Raw genomic sequence first — 16,050 nt, forward strand, 5'->3', positions numbered from 1 at the left:
TCTTACACCACAATTACTTGTTTTTGCTTTGCAGGGTCAGGGAAAGATGAAATTAATAAGGTAAAGATGTAATGAGGTAAGGAGTTTATTTTTAATGGCAAAATTCATTTATATATTTTTAGAAATTACCTTGGCCCCGGAATTATAGAACCCTTAAGAGTCTGGAAGGACTCCTTATGCATTTCACAGTGGAAATTGATGTCACGGTGACGTTCCTGAATGTGGACACTCACCAAACTCATGGGTGAGCCTTTAAGAAAGCCACAGGCCACAGCCTGTACATAGTGAGTTATATCTTACTGACAATCTACTGGATGTTTCAAGGTCTTAAGTTTCAAAAATAACACCCATTCCCTTACATGAATTTTCAATAATTTGGGGAAAGTTACCACTCCCTTTCTATTTATGAAGGCTTAGCATGTGCTCCCAGAAGAAAGGAAAGAGATTTACCCACAAACTGCCATCTGACTTAAGGAGATGGCCTAACTCCTCAGCTGAGTGCTTTTCTACTGTTCTATTTCCTAGAACCTAACAGCCACCGAGACGCAAACTCGGGCCCCTCCCCAAAATACCCTCTGGGCACTTCAAATGTGACATGACTGTACCCACAAACCCAACTTGCTTTTCTTCTGTCTCCTTCCAACCACAGATATTTGATCACCAAACCTGGACTTCTCAGAGTTGACCCAGATCTTTCCCTAACATCTCATCAGTTACCCAGTAAGTCAAATATGCCTCCTAAGCGGCTCCCAGATGCAGCCAGACCTCTCCAGCCCCTCGGCACTGCCCTCGCTCACATCCAGACCATCATCCTGGCAAGAGTCTAAAATCCTGCCTCTCTGTTCTCCTCGCTGATACCGTTATGGGTCAGAGATAAAATGTTCCCTTAAAGAGCTCATATTTTGAGGCTCAGGGGCAAATGACTGAATTATGATGGTTCTAATGTCATCAGTGGATGAATACATTGTAATGAATTTACTGGGTAGTAACCTAGGCAGGTGGGTGTGGATGGAGGAGGTGGGTCACGGGGTGCGGCCTTGGGGGCCGCACATGCATGCTTGAACCCCTTCCCTAGCTCCGGCTTGCTCCTGCCTCCATGATGCCAAAGCAGAGCTCGTGAGCATGCGCCCTCTCCCTGCCGCGCCCTCACCCATGCCCTGAGCGCTGCAGACTTCATCTAGCCGAACACGGGCTGCACCCCTGAAGTTTCAGAACTGTGCACAAGTGATTCTCCTTCCTCTTTGTGGCTGTCATCAGAGTCACAGGAGTGAGAATGCTGGCCGAGAGAGACAGCGCGTGCTTTTCCTCAAAATGTAAATCTCGCTCTCTCTGGTTCACGGGCAAGATAGGACTCAGGTCCTAGGTAACTGCGATGCCTTCGGTCCACACATAACACTTTGAGGACCCCTCGACAGCGAGCTGCCTTTCCCCACGGGGCGTGACACGTGTCCTTCAGTAACTCTGCCGTTCTGCAGCTGCCACCCTCTCATCCTGCCGGACCCCTTCACCCTTCGCTTCTTGGCCAACCTCTACCAGCCCTCCAGGATCCATTTCAAAGGTCAATGTGTCCCTGGAGCCATAAGTAACTTCTCAGTGGCCCCCTGGCATGGCACTAGATACTCATTCCTACGAGGCACACGTCACAGTGGCGGCAACACGTGGTTAGCAGATTTATCTTTTCCAGCCATCCCTGTGCTCCCTCTTGTCCACCCTTGAGCCTCTCGTGCTCAGCACAATGCCTGGCTCCTGCCAGGAAGTCAGGCAGTGTTTGCCGTCGAAAGGACCCAGTGATTGGCGTCTGTGACCACGGGATAAAACGGGAGGCCCGTCATCAAAGGGGAACACTGCTCTTGTGTTAACTATAAAGCCAGCCGAGGTGTCAGAAAAGTTAAAACAAGGACGAAGAGCACGTTTAGATCTCAACCAATTTTTAAATTACTCGTCACCTCTCTCCTAGCTCAAGAGCCCCTTAGCAGCCTCCGGCCCTCAGTCAGAGCATCGCCCCCTGATCACTAGGTCTAGCAAACGTTCAATGGTCGTGGAAAAAATACTTTAAAAGAAGCTATTGGCTTTGAAAACATAAATGGAAGAGGGCGGCGTAAGGTCAGCTGAATCCCCTTCCGCGTTGGCGCGTTTGGCAGCAGTGACAGACCCGAGGTCCGGTGTCCGCGGTGCGGCTCCAGCAGGCACCTGCAGACAGACGCCTCTTTCCTCTCATCAGACAACTCTTGGGCCTTCCTTGTGGCCAGTCACGTGCGGCGCTCCGCAGAGGCAAAGACAAGTGGGGGCTCTCTGTGGGGTAGATGGGTTACTACACATGGGCATCCCGAATTCGTGTCATTAAGCAGTTACTGTCCAATTCTGCCTGGTACCCCCCCCCAAAAAAAAATGTCCTCCAGCTCTCCTGGTACCCAGCAGGCCCTGGGGACCCTGCTAAGCACTGGAATCCAGCTCGTGGCGCGCTAGGCACAACCTGTCTCGGGGCGGACAGAGGCATACACAGGCAGCCTTTCCAAAGGAGGGCGAGCCCACCGCCGCTCCCATCTCCGCGGCTTTGTCGCCGGAGCTGCTCTAGGGGCCGGGGATGTGGACGCGGGCAGGCCTTGAGAGGGGCCGGGCTCCCGCCTCCGCCCCAACGCCCGCGTCCAGGAGAGCCCCCCGGCCAGCTGGAGCACCTGGGTGGGAGGGACGCTGGCGCGGCGCCCAGCCTAGCTCGGACCCGGGCCACCTGGCGCCCGCGGCCCGGCTCCCCGGGGACTCTGGACAGCGCCCCGCCGCCCCACGTGGCCGCCGCGGCCGGCCCTTTAAACGCCCCCGCCCCGCCGCCGGGACGGCAGCCGGCGAGGGACAAAACGCACGGCGTGCGGCCCGCGCCTCCGCGCGGCCCCGGGCGGCCCGGCCCGGCCCCGGCCCCGCAGCGGGGAGGGCGGCGCGGCGGCGGGCGGGCGCGGGGCCGGGCGGGGCGGGCGCGGGGCCGGGCGGGCGGGGCCGGGCGGGCGCGGGGCCGCACGCCGGGCGCCGCCGCCCTCCCGGCTCCATGCGGCCGCCTCCCCGGCGAGGGGCGGGGGGCTCGGCCGGGGCGCCGGCCGCCGAGCAGCACGCCCGCGGGCCGGGCCGGGGGGGCGGCGATGCCGGGCCGGGCCGGGAGCGAGCGGCGCGCCCCCGGGCCGGCGTGACGGGCGCCCCCGGCCGCCCCGCGCCGCGCCGCGATGGGCTGCATCCAGAGCGTCGCCTGCAAGGCGCGGATCCGGCGCGAGAACATCGCGGTGTACGACGTGTGCGCCACCATCGACCCGAGCCCCACGCGCATCGAGGAGACCTCGCCCATCGTGCTGCGCTACAAGACCCCCTACTTCAAGGCGTCGGCCCGCGTGGCCATGCCCCCCATCCCCCGCCACGAGACCTGGGTGGTGGGCTGGATCCAGGCGTGCAACCAGATGGAGTTCTTCAACACCTACAGCGACCTGGGCATGTAAGCGACCCGCGCCCGCGCCCCCGCCGCCGCCGCCCTGCGCTTTTGTTCCGCGGCGCTGCCCGCGCCCCGGCCCGAGGGCGAGGAGGAGGCGACGGAGGGCTGGGGAGCCGGGGCGGGGGCTCGGGGAAGGGCTGCGGAGGGCGCGGGGCGGCGCGCGCCCTGGGGGAAGCCGCGCCGGCCGGGAGGGGCAGTCGGGGCGCCCGCGCCGCCCGCCCCGGTGCCCCCCCCCGCCGGCACTGCCCCGCCGAGCCGCCCTGCGGGGCGCCCTGCGCCGGGGCGCGGGGAGCCGGGCCTGGGCGCGCTGGGTGCTGCCCGCGCGCGAGGATTGGGTGCCTCTCATCCGCCGAGGGGCTTTACTTTTCAAAACTTTCCGAATCCTGGCGCTGGCCGGCGCCCCCGGCGCCCACCGCGAGCCCTGCGGCCGGCTGGGAGCTCTCCAACTTCTTCAGCAGCGGTGGGTGCGCGGGCCGGCTGCGGCGGGGACTCCGGGGCGCGCAACGCTGCGGCGCGGCCGGCCCGACTTTTCTGTGACCAGGTCTCGGGGACCCCCGCCCGCCTCCAGAAGTGCCCTCTGAGCGGGCGGACCGCCGCGCCGGGAGGTCCGGGCCTGTGTTCTGCCTGTGCCCGGTGTAGGTCTAGAACACCCTCACTAGCCCGCAGCCTGCAGGGAGTCCCTTTTTCTGGAAATTCAACCTCATTTCATATCGGGAACTCAAGCGCTCCGAGGCTTGCCTTTTAGCATGGATATGGGTGGGGAGTCCTCGTTTGAAAAGGTCAGGCCTCCTTTATAGCAGCAGCTCGCAGTCCTCGTGTCACCGGGGCGTGTAAGTTGACACCAGTCATAGGCGCTAAGAGGGGTTTCGACAGAGCGTTCTTTTCCTATTTCTTCCCGGTGTTTGCACTTCTCTCTTTAAGCACACAGCTCCGTCCTGGGGCAAGCTCCCGCCCAGTGGGGAAATGCGACTCCAGCTTCCAGTGTGCCTCTGCACGCAGTGTTCTTGTCTTTCTGGAAGCAGGCTAGATGTGAGAAGTGGGGGACATATCATTTGGGGTGAATCATGCCATTTAAAAAGACACACCTTCAAAGGAGTCATTATATCTCAACGCATGTGTCTTAAAAGTGGCTTTGTTTTCTTTTACAAAATTCGCTCTTTCCCGCCAAGGCAGAGAAGGCCAGAGACAGGACAGAGGCCCCAGGTCAGTGGTGGCGGTGGTACCCTTGCCCAGGAACAGTAACAGCCCTCCCAGGCAGCGGGGAGCACTTGGGAGAGGAGTCCTGGAGAGCGGGGATAGAAGCAGCACTGTGTTTCCAAGACTGCACACCTGGGTTCCCTGGGACCTCCAATCCCCTGTGAATCAATACATCCAGAGCACATTATAAACAGTCCTAGCCAGGTACAGCGGCACATGCCCGGAATCCTGGTACTTGGGAGGCTGAGACACAGGTTCAAGGCCAGCCTTGGCAAGTTGCTAGGACCTCAGCAACTCATCTTGACCCTGTTTCAAAAGAGGGGCAGGAGGCTCGGTTTGTAGCTCAAGGTAGGATGCCCCTGGGCTCAATCCCAAGCACTAATAGACTTGCGGACTAACGATTCTTCCTGGGAAATATAGAATATATTTTGCCCTGGAGAAATTGAGACATGGTAGTGATATTTCCTTGAATTTGGAGGAAAGTGTGTCCACACTGGAACCAGTTTTCATGCGCATAAACCAGACAAGAAATTCCCTAACCTTTCCCCACGGATTTGTTGCATTTAGGGCTTGGAAAGAGGTTTTCTTGGGTTTTGTTTTTTGTTTGTTTTTAACTACCAATTTTGGTACTTAAGATCCTAGATTTTCATATTGTTGGTACAGGGGAACAAACATAATTCCTAGGAATCATAAGCTGTATTCTAGACCTGTGTTCAGCGTCTCCTTGTCTTTCCATGGTGTAACTTCCTGCTTGCCCGCCTGCCTACGGTACTAAGGTCTGAACCCAGGGACATTCTACCTCTCAGCTGGATTCCCAGCCCTTAGTTCACGCTAAGTTGCTGAGGCTGTCCTTGAACCTGAGATCCCCATCTCAGCCTCCCAAGTACTGAGATTACAGTACTTGGCACGCCTGGGAATAACTGTGTTTTTTCGCTCTGTGGAATGCACATTTTTTTTAAACAATTTCCCCAGGATAGAAACTTGGCCACTGCTGACTTTCGAAGGGAACTGGAGTTGCGTGAAAGTTGCCCCCTTGGACTAGGTCTGGGGTGGCCTTGGGCCGGCCCCTGAGCGGAGGGGTCCATCTCCACTCCTAAGGTGTGCTGTCCCTAGCAGGACATGGTGAGGGCCTTGCCTGAGAAAGCTATCTTTTCACCGGGCGTGGTGGCGCACGCTTGTAATCCCCACGCTTGGGAGGCTGAGACAGGAGGATCGCGCAGGTTCTAAGCCAGCCTCAGCTACTTAGGGAGGCTCTCAGCAACTTAGTGAGACCCTGTTTCCAAATAAAATATAAAAAGTAGGTCTGGGAGTATAGCCTGGAGGTAGAAAGGCTCTTGGGTTCCACCCTCAGTACCACAACCAAAAAAAGAAAGAAAGAAAGAAAGCTGTCTTGTCAGTATTCTAAAAAGAGAGGATTGCACCAGAAGAAATCAGCCGCCTAAAATGGCAAAAAACAACAAACAAACAAAAAAAAACCATTGTCTTTATAGGGGTAAGAGAAACCACAAACTTTTATAATTTAAGTGTTAAAAATTTCCAAGAAGGCGAGGGGTGGGGGGCTTTTTAAAGAGCATTTGAGGCAGTAGATGGCCATGATGGCTGAATTCTACCGTGAATCCCAGTACCTTGACTGCCCTCAAGTTCCGGCTGAGGCCAGGCCACGAACTGTGCGGGCCTGGCATGGCCTGTCCACGGCCGGGGACACAGGGCTGCAGGCTTTCTGCTTTCAAAGAGGAAAGGCCCCTGGCTTTTCTTGACCATCTGGCAGTGAACAAACCTTTACCAGGTGCTTCTGACACGCAGGCACCACAGGGAAGACCGCGGGTCCCACAGGCAGCCTCCTGCGCCCTCACTGCAGAGAGCCGGGGATCCCGCAGCCTAGGAGGAATGCCCAGAGGCCAGGGACCCGCACCAGGCGAGGTGTTCTTTTTATTTTATTTGATCTGTCAGTTTATTTGTGGTACTGGAGATTGAACCCAGGGGCATTCTACCTCTGAGCTATGCCCCCAGCCCTATTTTTTGTTCTTTATTTTGAAACAGGGTCTCACTGAGTTGTGAAGGGCCTCACTAAGTAACTGAGGCTGTCCGCAAACCACGATCCTCCTGTCTCAGCCTCCCGAATGCTGGGATTACAAGTGTGTGCCACCATGCCCAGCTGTCCCCCTTCTTTTAATTCTTTGTTTTGAAACAAAGTCTCTCTAAATTTCTTGCTTAAAGTTTCACTGAGTGCTGAGGCTGACTTCAAACCTGTGAGCCTCCTGTCTCAGCCTCCCAAGTACAGGAATTACAGGCCTGCACCACCATCCCCGGCTCAGGCAGGGTTTTCTAGAGGTGAAAAGACTCAGGCTGGTCTGAGGGATGGAGAGCACCCTGCTAGATGAGGACGAGGGTCTGATTCCAGAGGAAAAACAGCAGGTGTTTGGTGATAGGAGAGTGAAAGGTGTGTCATGGAGGCTAAGCAGGCCGCTGTGAAGGACTCGAACGCAGTGAGCGCCGGGCTGGGGTCTGCAGGAGGGCTTGGCCAGCAACCTCCGACCAGATGGAAGATGGAAGGTTCAGGTCAGACTTCTTGCCTAGGGGGTGCTGGAGGTGGTGTCTTAAACCCCTCGGCTATGTAGGAGCCTCCCAGTGCAGCCAGAGACTTATGGTGAGTGTTTTTGAATGCGGGGTCTCAACACCCAAGAGTTTTCCTGAGTGAGGTCTGAGCGAGGAACAGAGCTCTTGCATGGGGGAGCGAGGGGGAGCGGGGCCCGGGGACGCCGGCCTCGGCCAAAGGACCGTCCCCCGTCTTCTCCCTGTGTAAGGGAACTCGCCACAGTGGCTCAGCACTGATGGCCCTCGGTGACCATCCTGGAGCGCTTTGACATGGGCGAAACTTTGGGAAGTCGTAGCTTATTCCTGTCTCTGCTGCGCCCCGGGGCCCAGACTTCCCACCGCCTCATTCCAAGCTGGTTTCCGTCCATTAGGAAACCGCCCTTGGGAAGTTGTGGTGTCCATGTAGCCAAAGCTGACAGATGCTTATAAAGGTGCTCACCCTTCCACAACATTCCTGTCCTGAACAGTGTGTGTGTGTGGGGGGGGGGGTCTGACACGCCCTCAGTCAGCCTCCAGGCTGTTTTCCCCTTGTGATCTGTTTGTTTCAGTACAGTTTATCAGAATGTTTCTCTCGCCACTTCTCTCTCCCTGCGCAGTCTGTCCAGCCAGTGGCAGGAGATGCTCTGAGTGCAGCTCCTAGAGAATAGATACGTGTGTCTCTGCAATTTCCCTTGCTGTGGGAAAGAGACCCCACCTGGATTCTTGACCTCCACCGTAGCTCCCACACGCGACCTGCACCTCCTTCACCTTCTCCATCTTTGTAAATAACACCTGTACCTCCTGAGCGACTCAAGCTAAAACATCTGCATGCCCCTCAGAGGTCTCCCACACGTCCAACCCATCATCACCTGTGATCCCATCCCCAAGACACCTCTGTAACCCCACATCTACGCCGCCGTGCTAGGCCTGCCCCATCAGGCTTCCTGATGGAATTCAGCCCCTCCCCCTGTCCTCCCTCCCCCTCTGCTCTCTTTTCCAGGGAGTAGGAAGAATGACACATAAAAACAAAACATAGATGCTATCACCCCCTCCTTAAATTCTTAAATTTCTTAGCGACTTTTCATCACAATTGAGAAATCGAGATGCATTTCAAAAAATAATCTCTTCCTGCCAGTCTTTCCCAGTTTCCCCAGAAGAACCCAGTTTATCCCAACTCAACTTGCCCCTGTGCTGCTCTCTGAAGAATAGAGCAGAGAGTAAACAGGATGAAAGCAAGCATCGTGCCCGTTTTGTTCTCTGGACCATAGCAAGTGTTCAGTAACATGTGCTACAGTTCTATAAACGAGCCATGTTTATGACTTCAGACAGTCCGTGTCCTCATCAGCAGATCCTGACCCTTCAAATTCAGCTTTTCAAGCCAGGCGTGGTGGCGCACACTTGTAATCCCAGCGCTTGGGAGGCTGAGACAGGAGGATCTCACAGGTTCAAAGCCAGCCTCAGCTACTTAGTGAGGCTCCCAGCTCCTTAGACAGACCCTGTTTCCAAAGAAAATATAAAATAGGTCTGGGAGTATAGCCCGGAGGTAGAAGGCCCCTGGGTTCTACCCCCAGTACCACCAAAAAAAAAAAAAAAAAAATCAGCTTTTTGTACTAAGCCTAAGCCGGACCCATGGCGCTCTTGGACTCCTGGCCCTCTGGCGGCTGCCTAGCACTGGCCAGGCAGCCTAACTCCAGCACCATGCTGTCCCCTGGAAGCTTATAGAGATACCTCCTTCGGCCATTGTGTTCTTGAGGACCTCTCTGGGCCACTTCACTGCCACCCATGCCCCATCTGTCAGACGTGGTCTAGGCGTGGCAAGGCTGCTGCTCCCCAGAAGCACCGGGGACCCCGATGCTTAGAGGCTGGGGGGAAACAGGCTCCAGTTCCCTGTCATGTGTCCTCGCGCCCTTGAAGCGAGATGCCTGACCCTTTGCCTCTAATCTCCACCTAGGCCAGAGAGGAGAGGGGAGGATTAACAGTCTTATCAGCAGAGTATTAAGCTCACTGGAGATAAAGCAGAGCCCAGTGCTGGAGGGGCTGGAGGGCTGGGAGGAGACCCATAGTTAGGGAAGAGGGCGAAGGAAAAATGCAAACAGCAGAGTTAACAAACAGCCGTGTAGCTGTGTTTCTGGGATCCACTGCTCTGGCTGGGTTGGGAACAGGGAAGGGTGAGCCCTGAGGGCTGCAGGGACCAGTGCTGTCTTTGGGGCCAGGTCTGCAGAGCATCAGCTTCCAGGTTCACACAGAAGATTGGCAGTTGGCCAGGGGAAGGAAATGCAGGATGTGCAAGATCCGAAAGGTCCCCTTTACCTCTCAGCTGTCTGCACTTGGACCTCATGGCCCAGCGTCCCAGAGCTAGGGCTGTGGTCGCCCTTGCTTACTGAGGCTCAGGGGGTCAGGTGGCCTGCCTGCGGCCATGTATCTCATCAGTAGCTGAGCTGGGAACTCAGGCCAGGCCTTCCCACCCTGTGTCCTGCCTTCACACAGTCCCAGCTTGACCTGGCATGGGAACAGGTCAGCCCTTCATTAATCTCCACTAGAAAGCCTAGTACATGGTGACTATCCATTTTCCAAAATGATTGGGAATAGAAGCAGTTTGGATTTGAGGCTTTTGGGTACGTGGGTTTTTTTTTTGGGGGGGTGGATTTTGGAATATTTGCAGGTATATAAAATGAGATATCTTGGAACTAGAACCTAAGTCAGAACACAAAATTCCTTTGTGTTAAATGTATACGTGCACGTCCGCATCACCTGCGGCGGGTTTGTGTGGTTATTCTAGTGTTCCTGCGTCTTGACTGTGGCCCATCACATGAGGTCAGACACGGAACTTCTCGGAGCTCAAGAAGTGTCAGGTTTTAGAGCCTGAAGATTTTGAGATCACTCCACCTGGAGTCATGGCTGCCGCCAGCATGGCCCCAGCTCTCGACTCCAGCGTATGCAGGGAGGTACATGGTGGCTCAGTGGCCCCACGCAGGCACCTATATAGGCAGCTTCCTGCTGCCAGCTCCTCCCCGTCCACTCTGGTCTACCGAGACAGAAAGTTGTCATGAATAACAGGGCCGCGGTCCCTGCTGTGAACGCCTCACAGAAGTGGCCCCAGTTAGGAAGCTGGTTATTATGGGCTCCATTGAGAAGAGAAATAACAGGAGATTAGCAGCCACAGAGCATTCTGTGCATGCTCCTGGAGAGGCAGAGCCTCACCGTGCCGAGGGCCCCCGAGGGCTGGAGCCCACACGCCACCAGCAGATGCCCACAGTGGGCTGTCCCCATGCAGGCAGCCACAGGGCAGGCCGCCTGGTGGTCTCACCAGCCATCATCATGGGATATAAGGATGATTCTGGAGCTGTCATCCTGGACTTCAGTAAAGAGGGCCGTGCGTGCGTCAGGAGGGAGCGGTCCACTGTGGGGACGCCCAAGGACCTGGGAGGGAAGAGGAGGGAAAAAGAAGAAGAAGAAAGCCTGCAGGGGCGGGCTGCCTGTGCCCCCTGCAGAAGCCCGAGGCCTCTCAGCCAGGAGGCAGCTCCTTTCCCCGGGGTATTCCTAATGGACTGCCCTGCTTCCCGGGAAGGAGGTTCTCTGACCTTGCTCTACAAAATACAAATAAAGAGCCGGGCGTGGTGGCACACGCTTGTAATCCCAGCATTTGGGAGGCTGAGACCTGGAGGATCACGGTTCGCGGACAGCCTCAGCTACTTAGGCCCTCTGCAATTCAGTGAGACCTGGTTTCAAAATAAAGAATAAAAAATAGGGCAGGGGATGTTGCTCAGAGGTCAAATGCCCCTAAGTTCCATCCCCAGACCCGCAAAAACAACAAAAAAATACATATATACAAATAAAGAAGCTCACCTTACCTTCTTTTTCTCTGATTTGCCTGTGTCCTCACCGCTTCGGAAGCGAGCTTTGTGACCGCGGACAGGAACCTCTTGGTGCAGTAGTGATCTTTGCGGGAGGGCAGAAGCAGAGGCAGGGAGCCCGCCCATCCTGCCGAGGAGCTCATTGGGGGCCAGGGTCGGCACCCCAGGCTGGCCAATCAGGCTGCAGGTTGGGGCCTGCGCCTCTGAGCTTTTCCACAGTCACAGGCCCGCTGGGAAGGGGGCCCACGGCCCCAGCAGACAGTCGCCTCGGTCCTGGGTTTGGGCGAGCCTCCCTCAGCTCGGGTAGATGACTAGTGGGAAAGGGACAAAACCCCTCCTGGCAGCGAGAGGCACCCCAACTCCACTGGCTCTGGACATGCCCTGCCCCCACGGCGCTCACACAGTCCATGGGTCAGGTCTCCCCTTCCCCGTGTCGACCACATGGGCCCTGCTCCCCGCCCGGCCGTGGGCCTCACCCCTGGAGCCGGTCACTGTGCCTGTTGGCGATCCAGCCGGGTTCCCTGGCACAGGGGCTCGAGTCTGAAGACCATGACATCTGACAGTCCCGTAACAAGTCGCCGTCCTGTGCACCTGCGTGTATACAGGCTCTCGTGAGGTCCCGGTTCCTACACGAGGGCTAGAGGGCTAGGAGTCGAGTGAGATGGGAGTGTTGTCCAGCTTCGCACGCTGTGCCCTGCCGTCACTACGGAGCTGTCTGTCCCCGTCACTAGAGGTGACTCCGTCAGCCTTCGGGAATGGGGGGTGTGCTCTGCCTGGTGGCTTCAGTGGGCAAGATACATGGGGGCGCTGCAGAGGGTCCCTGATGCGCCGGCTCCCCCAGTCCCACTGGGAGCTGGAAGGGAGGACAGGCTGGCCTGGGGCCTCTGGAGCCGGGGTGGTCGGGAGGGGAGGGAGTCCTCAGCCCACTCAGCGGTCGCCCTGCCCAGGCAGCATCAAGGACCCGGCCGCTCTGATCCCAGGGGCGATGCCTGCAGCTTCCTCATGTCTGGGCAGAAGCAGCCCACCTTGGTGGCAGTCAGCCAGGCCCTGGTGAGGAGGGGCCCTGAGCCTGAGACGAGGACCCTGGGACTGCCACAGCCACACTGTACATCTCGGGCAAGCTGTGGCACTCCCAGCTCAGGGCCAGACAAGACCAAGTGCTGAAGTCCTCTGTGCCACCCTGTAGTGCACCTCGTCCTTTCCAAGTCCCTTTCTCACCTGTGCCTCTGCGTAAGAGAACCTCACGCCACCACGGAGCCGGTTGAGGGCACAGTTGCTCCCAGCTTAGACAAGAAGCCGAGGCCTAGCGAGATAAGTAATGTGCCCGAGGTTGCCCTGGCAGGCTGCGGTGGGGCCTCCCACCTCCTGCCCCAGTGCCCTCCTGTGCCAAGTACGTGGTCAGCCGGCCAGGGCTGGGAGGGGCCGACCTCGGGAGCTCTGCGCGCTGAGCCCTGTCATCTGCCAGCATGTGGGGACATCCGTTATGGCCCCTGAAGACCCGAGAGGGAAGACAGAAACATCTAAATGTGTTCAGCACACCACAAAGAGAGAAGTCTTCAGGCTGTCAGATTCAAACCTACGAGGCCGTGTGCGGGCTGATGGCCCGTCCCAGGGCGCCGTGTTGGCCTCATCTTGGAGCGGCCTTGTCTGCCTGCATCCAGAGGGCCTGACCTTTCCCAGCGGCCCCAGAGGCCTGTGTCGGGCCAAGGCTCACAGAGGCTGTCAGAGGTCTGTCCAATGGGAGGTGGTAGGAAGACATCCTCGGTCAGTGGCCTGCAGCTTGCGAGGGGCAGACAGGCCCAGGCAGCTGGTCAGGTGGCCAGGACAGACAGGCACGGCTGGGAGCTGTGAGAAACCAGGAGCCAGAACCTGTGGGGAGCCTGGGAGGGAGTGAGACATCTGGTTCTCCAGAGAGCTTCCTTTCCTGGGGGCCACTCATGAACCACACCCCATTCCAAAGGGCTGCGACCTCCCCAACCTCACCCTCACAGGAGCTGGGAAGGCCCATTCAAGAACAATCTTTTAAATGACTTCACTAGCTGAGCGTTTGTTTTCCAAACTTCCATGAGCCAGCGCCACGTTCTTTGGGGAGGATGAGGGCTTTGTGCCCCAGCATCCTGTTGGGAATGTGTTCTTGGCCTTTGGAAGCCAAGCGCTTGCCTTTTGCAGGGATGGGGCCGCCTGTGTGCTCTGAGTGATGGACAAGTCGGGTCTGTCTGACTCCACCCCATAGTGAGTGACTTGTTCAACCTCCTGATAATCACGATGAGACTATGCCTTGAACACTTACGTGGGTCGAAGACTTCCTGTGAGCTGTCTCCGAAGTTGGTTTCCTAGCTCGGAGATAGAGTCTGGGAGCTACAGGGTTGGATGGGATGCCCAATATTACCTATATAATTGGGGGCAGAGCTGAATCTAGAAACCAGATCAAACTGTTTCCAGCATCTGGGTATGATGCTGCCTCCTTCAGGCTAAAGAAATGAGCATGTAAATAAGGGCATTCAAGATACTGACCGGGCTTGCTTTTGTCCTTACGGAGAGGTAAAGAGGAAATGGCCCTTCTCACCTCCCTGCTGCTTGGCTCACTTGGCCGGTCAGGCTCTAATTCTAATGAGACCAGAGTCCTGGGATTGTACGCAGGGCCGCCTGGGATTGGAATCTGGCTCCCAGCCACAACCCGGGTCCTCCTGTCTCAGCCTCCCAAATGCTGGGATTACAAGTGTGTGTCACATGCCGGGGGCTAAAGAGAGAGAGAGACTCCAACAGGGGCTAGAAAGACAGGCTGAGAAGTTACAGGGGAGTCAGCAGAAGCCCTGGCTCCTGCAGGGCTCGGGGTACAGGAAGGAAGTCTCCTGGCCCAGCTGCCCACTTCACAGAAGGGCGTGTGAGCCAGGGGCGGGGAACCCGGGCTCTGGCCCATAGCCTCCACCAGGCCTCGCTGGAGGCCAGGGATGGAGGCGCCCCCACCGGTCTGTAAGCAGTCACCAGCCCTTTTCATGTCTGTCCCTCCCTGTCTCCTGAGGTGAGGTCAGGCCCTTCAGGCAGAGGTAACCCCTTCCTTCCCTGAGCAGAAGGCTGTCCCTCAGCGTGGGGCGCACCCAGCTCAGCCCAGGAGATTCCTATGTAGGTTCCAGGAGCAGAGGCCCGACTGCTCCCGGCATCCATACGCCATGATTAGCCAGCTAGAAAGGAGCGGCTGTCCCCAGAGATGCCCACAGTCAGCAGGAGGCGGGAGGGCTGGTGGAAGGGCTGCATGGAGAAGCTGATCAGCCAAGTGCTCCGAAAGCCAGAACCCTGTCCTCCGCCCCTGCCCGGCCCAGGTGCAGGTAGCAGGCATGGGCCTCTGGCTCCCTGCCACCAGCAGGCCGGGGTCCTCCTGGTTCCTGACAGCTCCAGGGAAACCAGATCCAAGTGGTGTCAAAGATGGCAGATGGCAAGGGGCTGGCGCCCTCCCCTGATGGCAGGGGTCAGCCAGAGGCCCAAGACGTAGGGCAGACGGGGACTGAGAGGGCTAGCCTGGCGCCCGCGGACACATCTGCTGCAGCTTGGAGTTGGGTATCACTCCACTTTTTCCTCTTTCTCCCCTTGTGGTTGTTGTTAACACAGCACTTTAGTGCGGGAGGACGGTCCAGGCACCCTCAGTTTTCACTGCCTTGATGGGATTTAGGGCCGGGATGGAGGAAGGACGGCAGGCGGCCAGGTGCGCCTCCAGCGGCCGAGCCGCTCAGGCCTCCTCTCTGGAGAGGTTCTACACCCAGGATGTGCCAGGGCACCTCGCACCCCCGGCACCTCGCACCGTGTGCGCTTGTGCTCAGGTCGCCTCCCCTCCCCCTGAACACCTGCGCCAGGCCCCGCTCCTGCCCTCCCCGGGGCCTCCTTGGGAAGGGCCTCCCTGGGCTCTGGGCCAACTCGGCCCCTGCGGTGTGCCACCTTGGTACTGCGGCCCTTTCAAACTCTGTGACCCCAGGGCTCTCGGCGCCTGTCTGATTGGTCAGTGTTTGCAGCCAGGCTGTGTCTGATTGGTCAGTGTTTGCAGCCAGGCTGTGGCTGCCCCATCAGGACCTGTGACTTGTGTTATCCTCTTCAACCCAACATCTACATGTCTGTTTCTGGACCTCTGCTTTTCTCGCAGGTCACCCTGTCAAGCCTCTGAGCCTTAGCCAGATACAGGCTCCCAGCTCCTCCTGCTCCAATGGGTTCCTGGTTGTGGGCTGGCCCTCTCCCTCTGAGATGGAGGGACAGACTCAGAGGGACCGCATAGCAGCAGGGACAGCACTGCCCTTCTACCTGGGGCAGAATTGCCCCTCTTCCAGGAACCCAGGAGCCTCCTGCTCCTCACGTCTCGCCAGCCTGGCTGGCTTCTTACAAGTGAGTTGCTAAGGAAAAACCCACTCACAGTGATCTTTAAAGAAGATTCCTTGTGACTCAAAGGGGCAACTAAGCTGTTTCTGGGTGTCTGGTGGGGAAAGAAACACAGTCCAGACCAGAGCGCCCCAGACGTTCCCTGAGCAGGCACTGGAGCCAGGGAGGGAGCAGGGACTGATGGATTCAGCAGCCTGTGGGCTGGCTCACCCTGGCAGTCCTCAGCAAGAGGCAGGCGAGGAAGAGGCTGAGGGGCGGGGTGCGCTGGCCTCACCCATGGCCCCTGTCAGGAAGGCCCAGGATTCAGGAGCAAACCCTAGGAGGGTCATCGGGGCAAGGGGGGTGTCTAGGGACCAAGCCTCGCTCCTGCCCTTCTCCTGGTCTAGCACGGTCCTGCTGGTGTGGAACCGGGAAGCCAGCAGGGTTGGTAGCTGCCTCATCTCTGCCTCCTCTAGGCAAGGCGGGTGTGGGTGCCCCGGCCAGTGCCTGGGCTTCTCCGGGGTCTCGGAGGCTGTCTCCTCAGAACCTGCATCCCCAGGGCATCTTGACCCTCGTACCTGTGGCCCGCGAGGTGGTGACTGGGCAGGCTTGAGG

General features: G+C 57.8%; 1 protein-coding gene across 1 annotated transcript in view; it reads left to right on the plus strand.

Annotated features, from left to right (window-relative positions):
- Positions 1-3,209: 3,209 nt before the first annotated feature.
- Positions 3,210-16,050, plus strand: part of FAM78B (family with sequence similarity 78 member B) — a gene marked incomplete at both ends in the record, with an annotated part of 53,831 nt that continues 40,990 nt past the window's right edge. Inside the window, one exon of the mRNA XM_080699020.1 lies at positions 3,210-3,472. Coding sequence (XP_080555146.1) covers positions 3,210-3,472 — 263 coding nt within the window. The remainder of the gene's footprint in view (positions 3,473-16,050) is intronic.

This window comes from Muscardinus avellanarius, assembly GCF_963383645.1.
Source record: "Muscardinus avellanarius genome assembly, chromosome: 7".
Lineage (NCBI taxonomy): Eukaryota > Metazoa > Chordata > Mammalia > Rodentia > Gliridae > Muscardinus > Muscardinus avellanarius.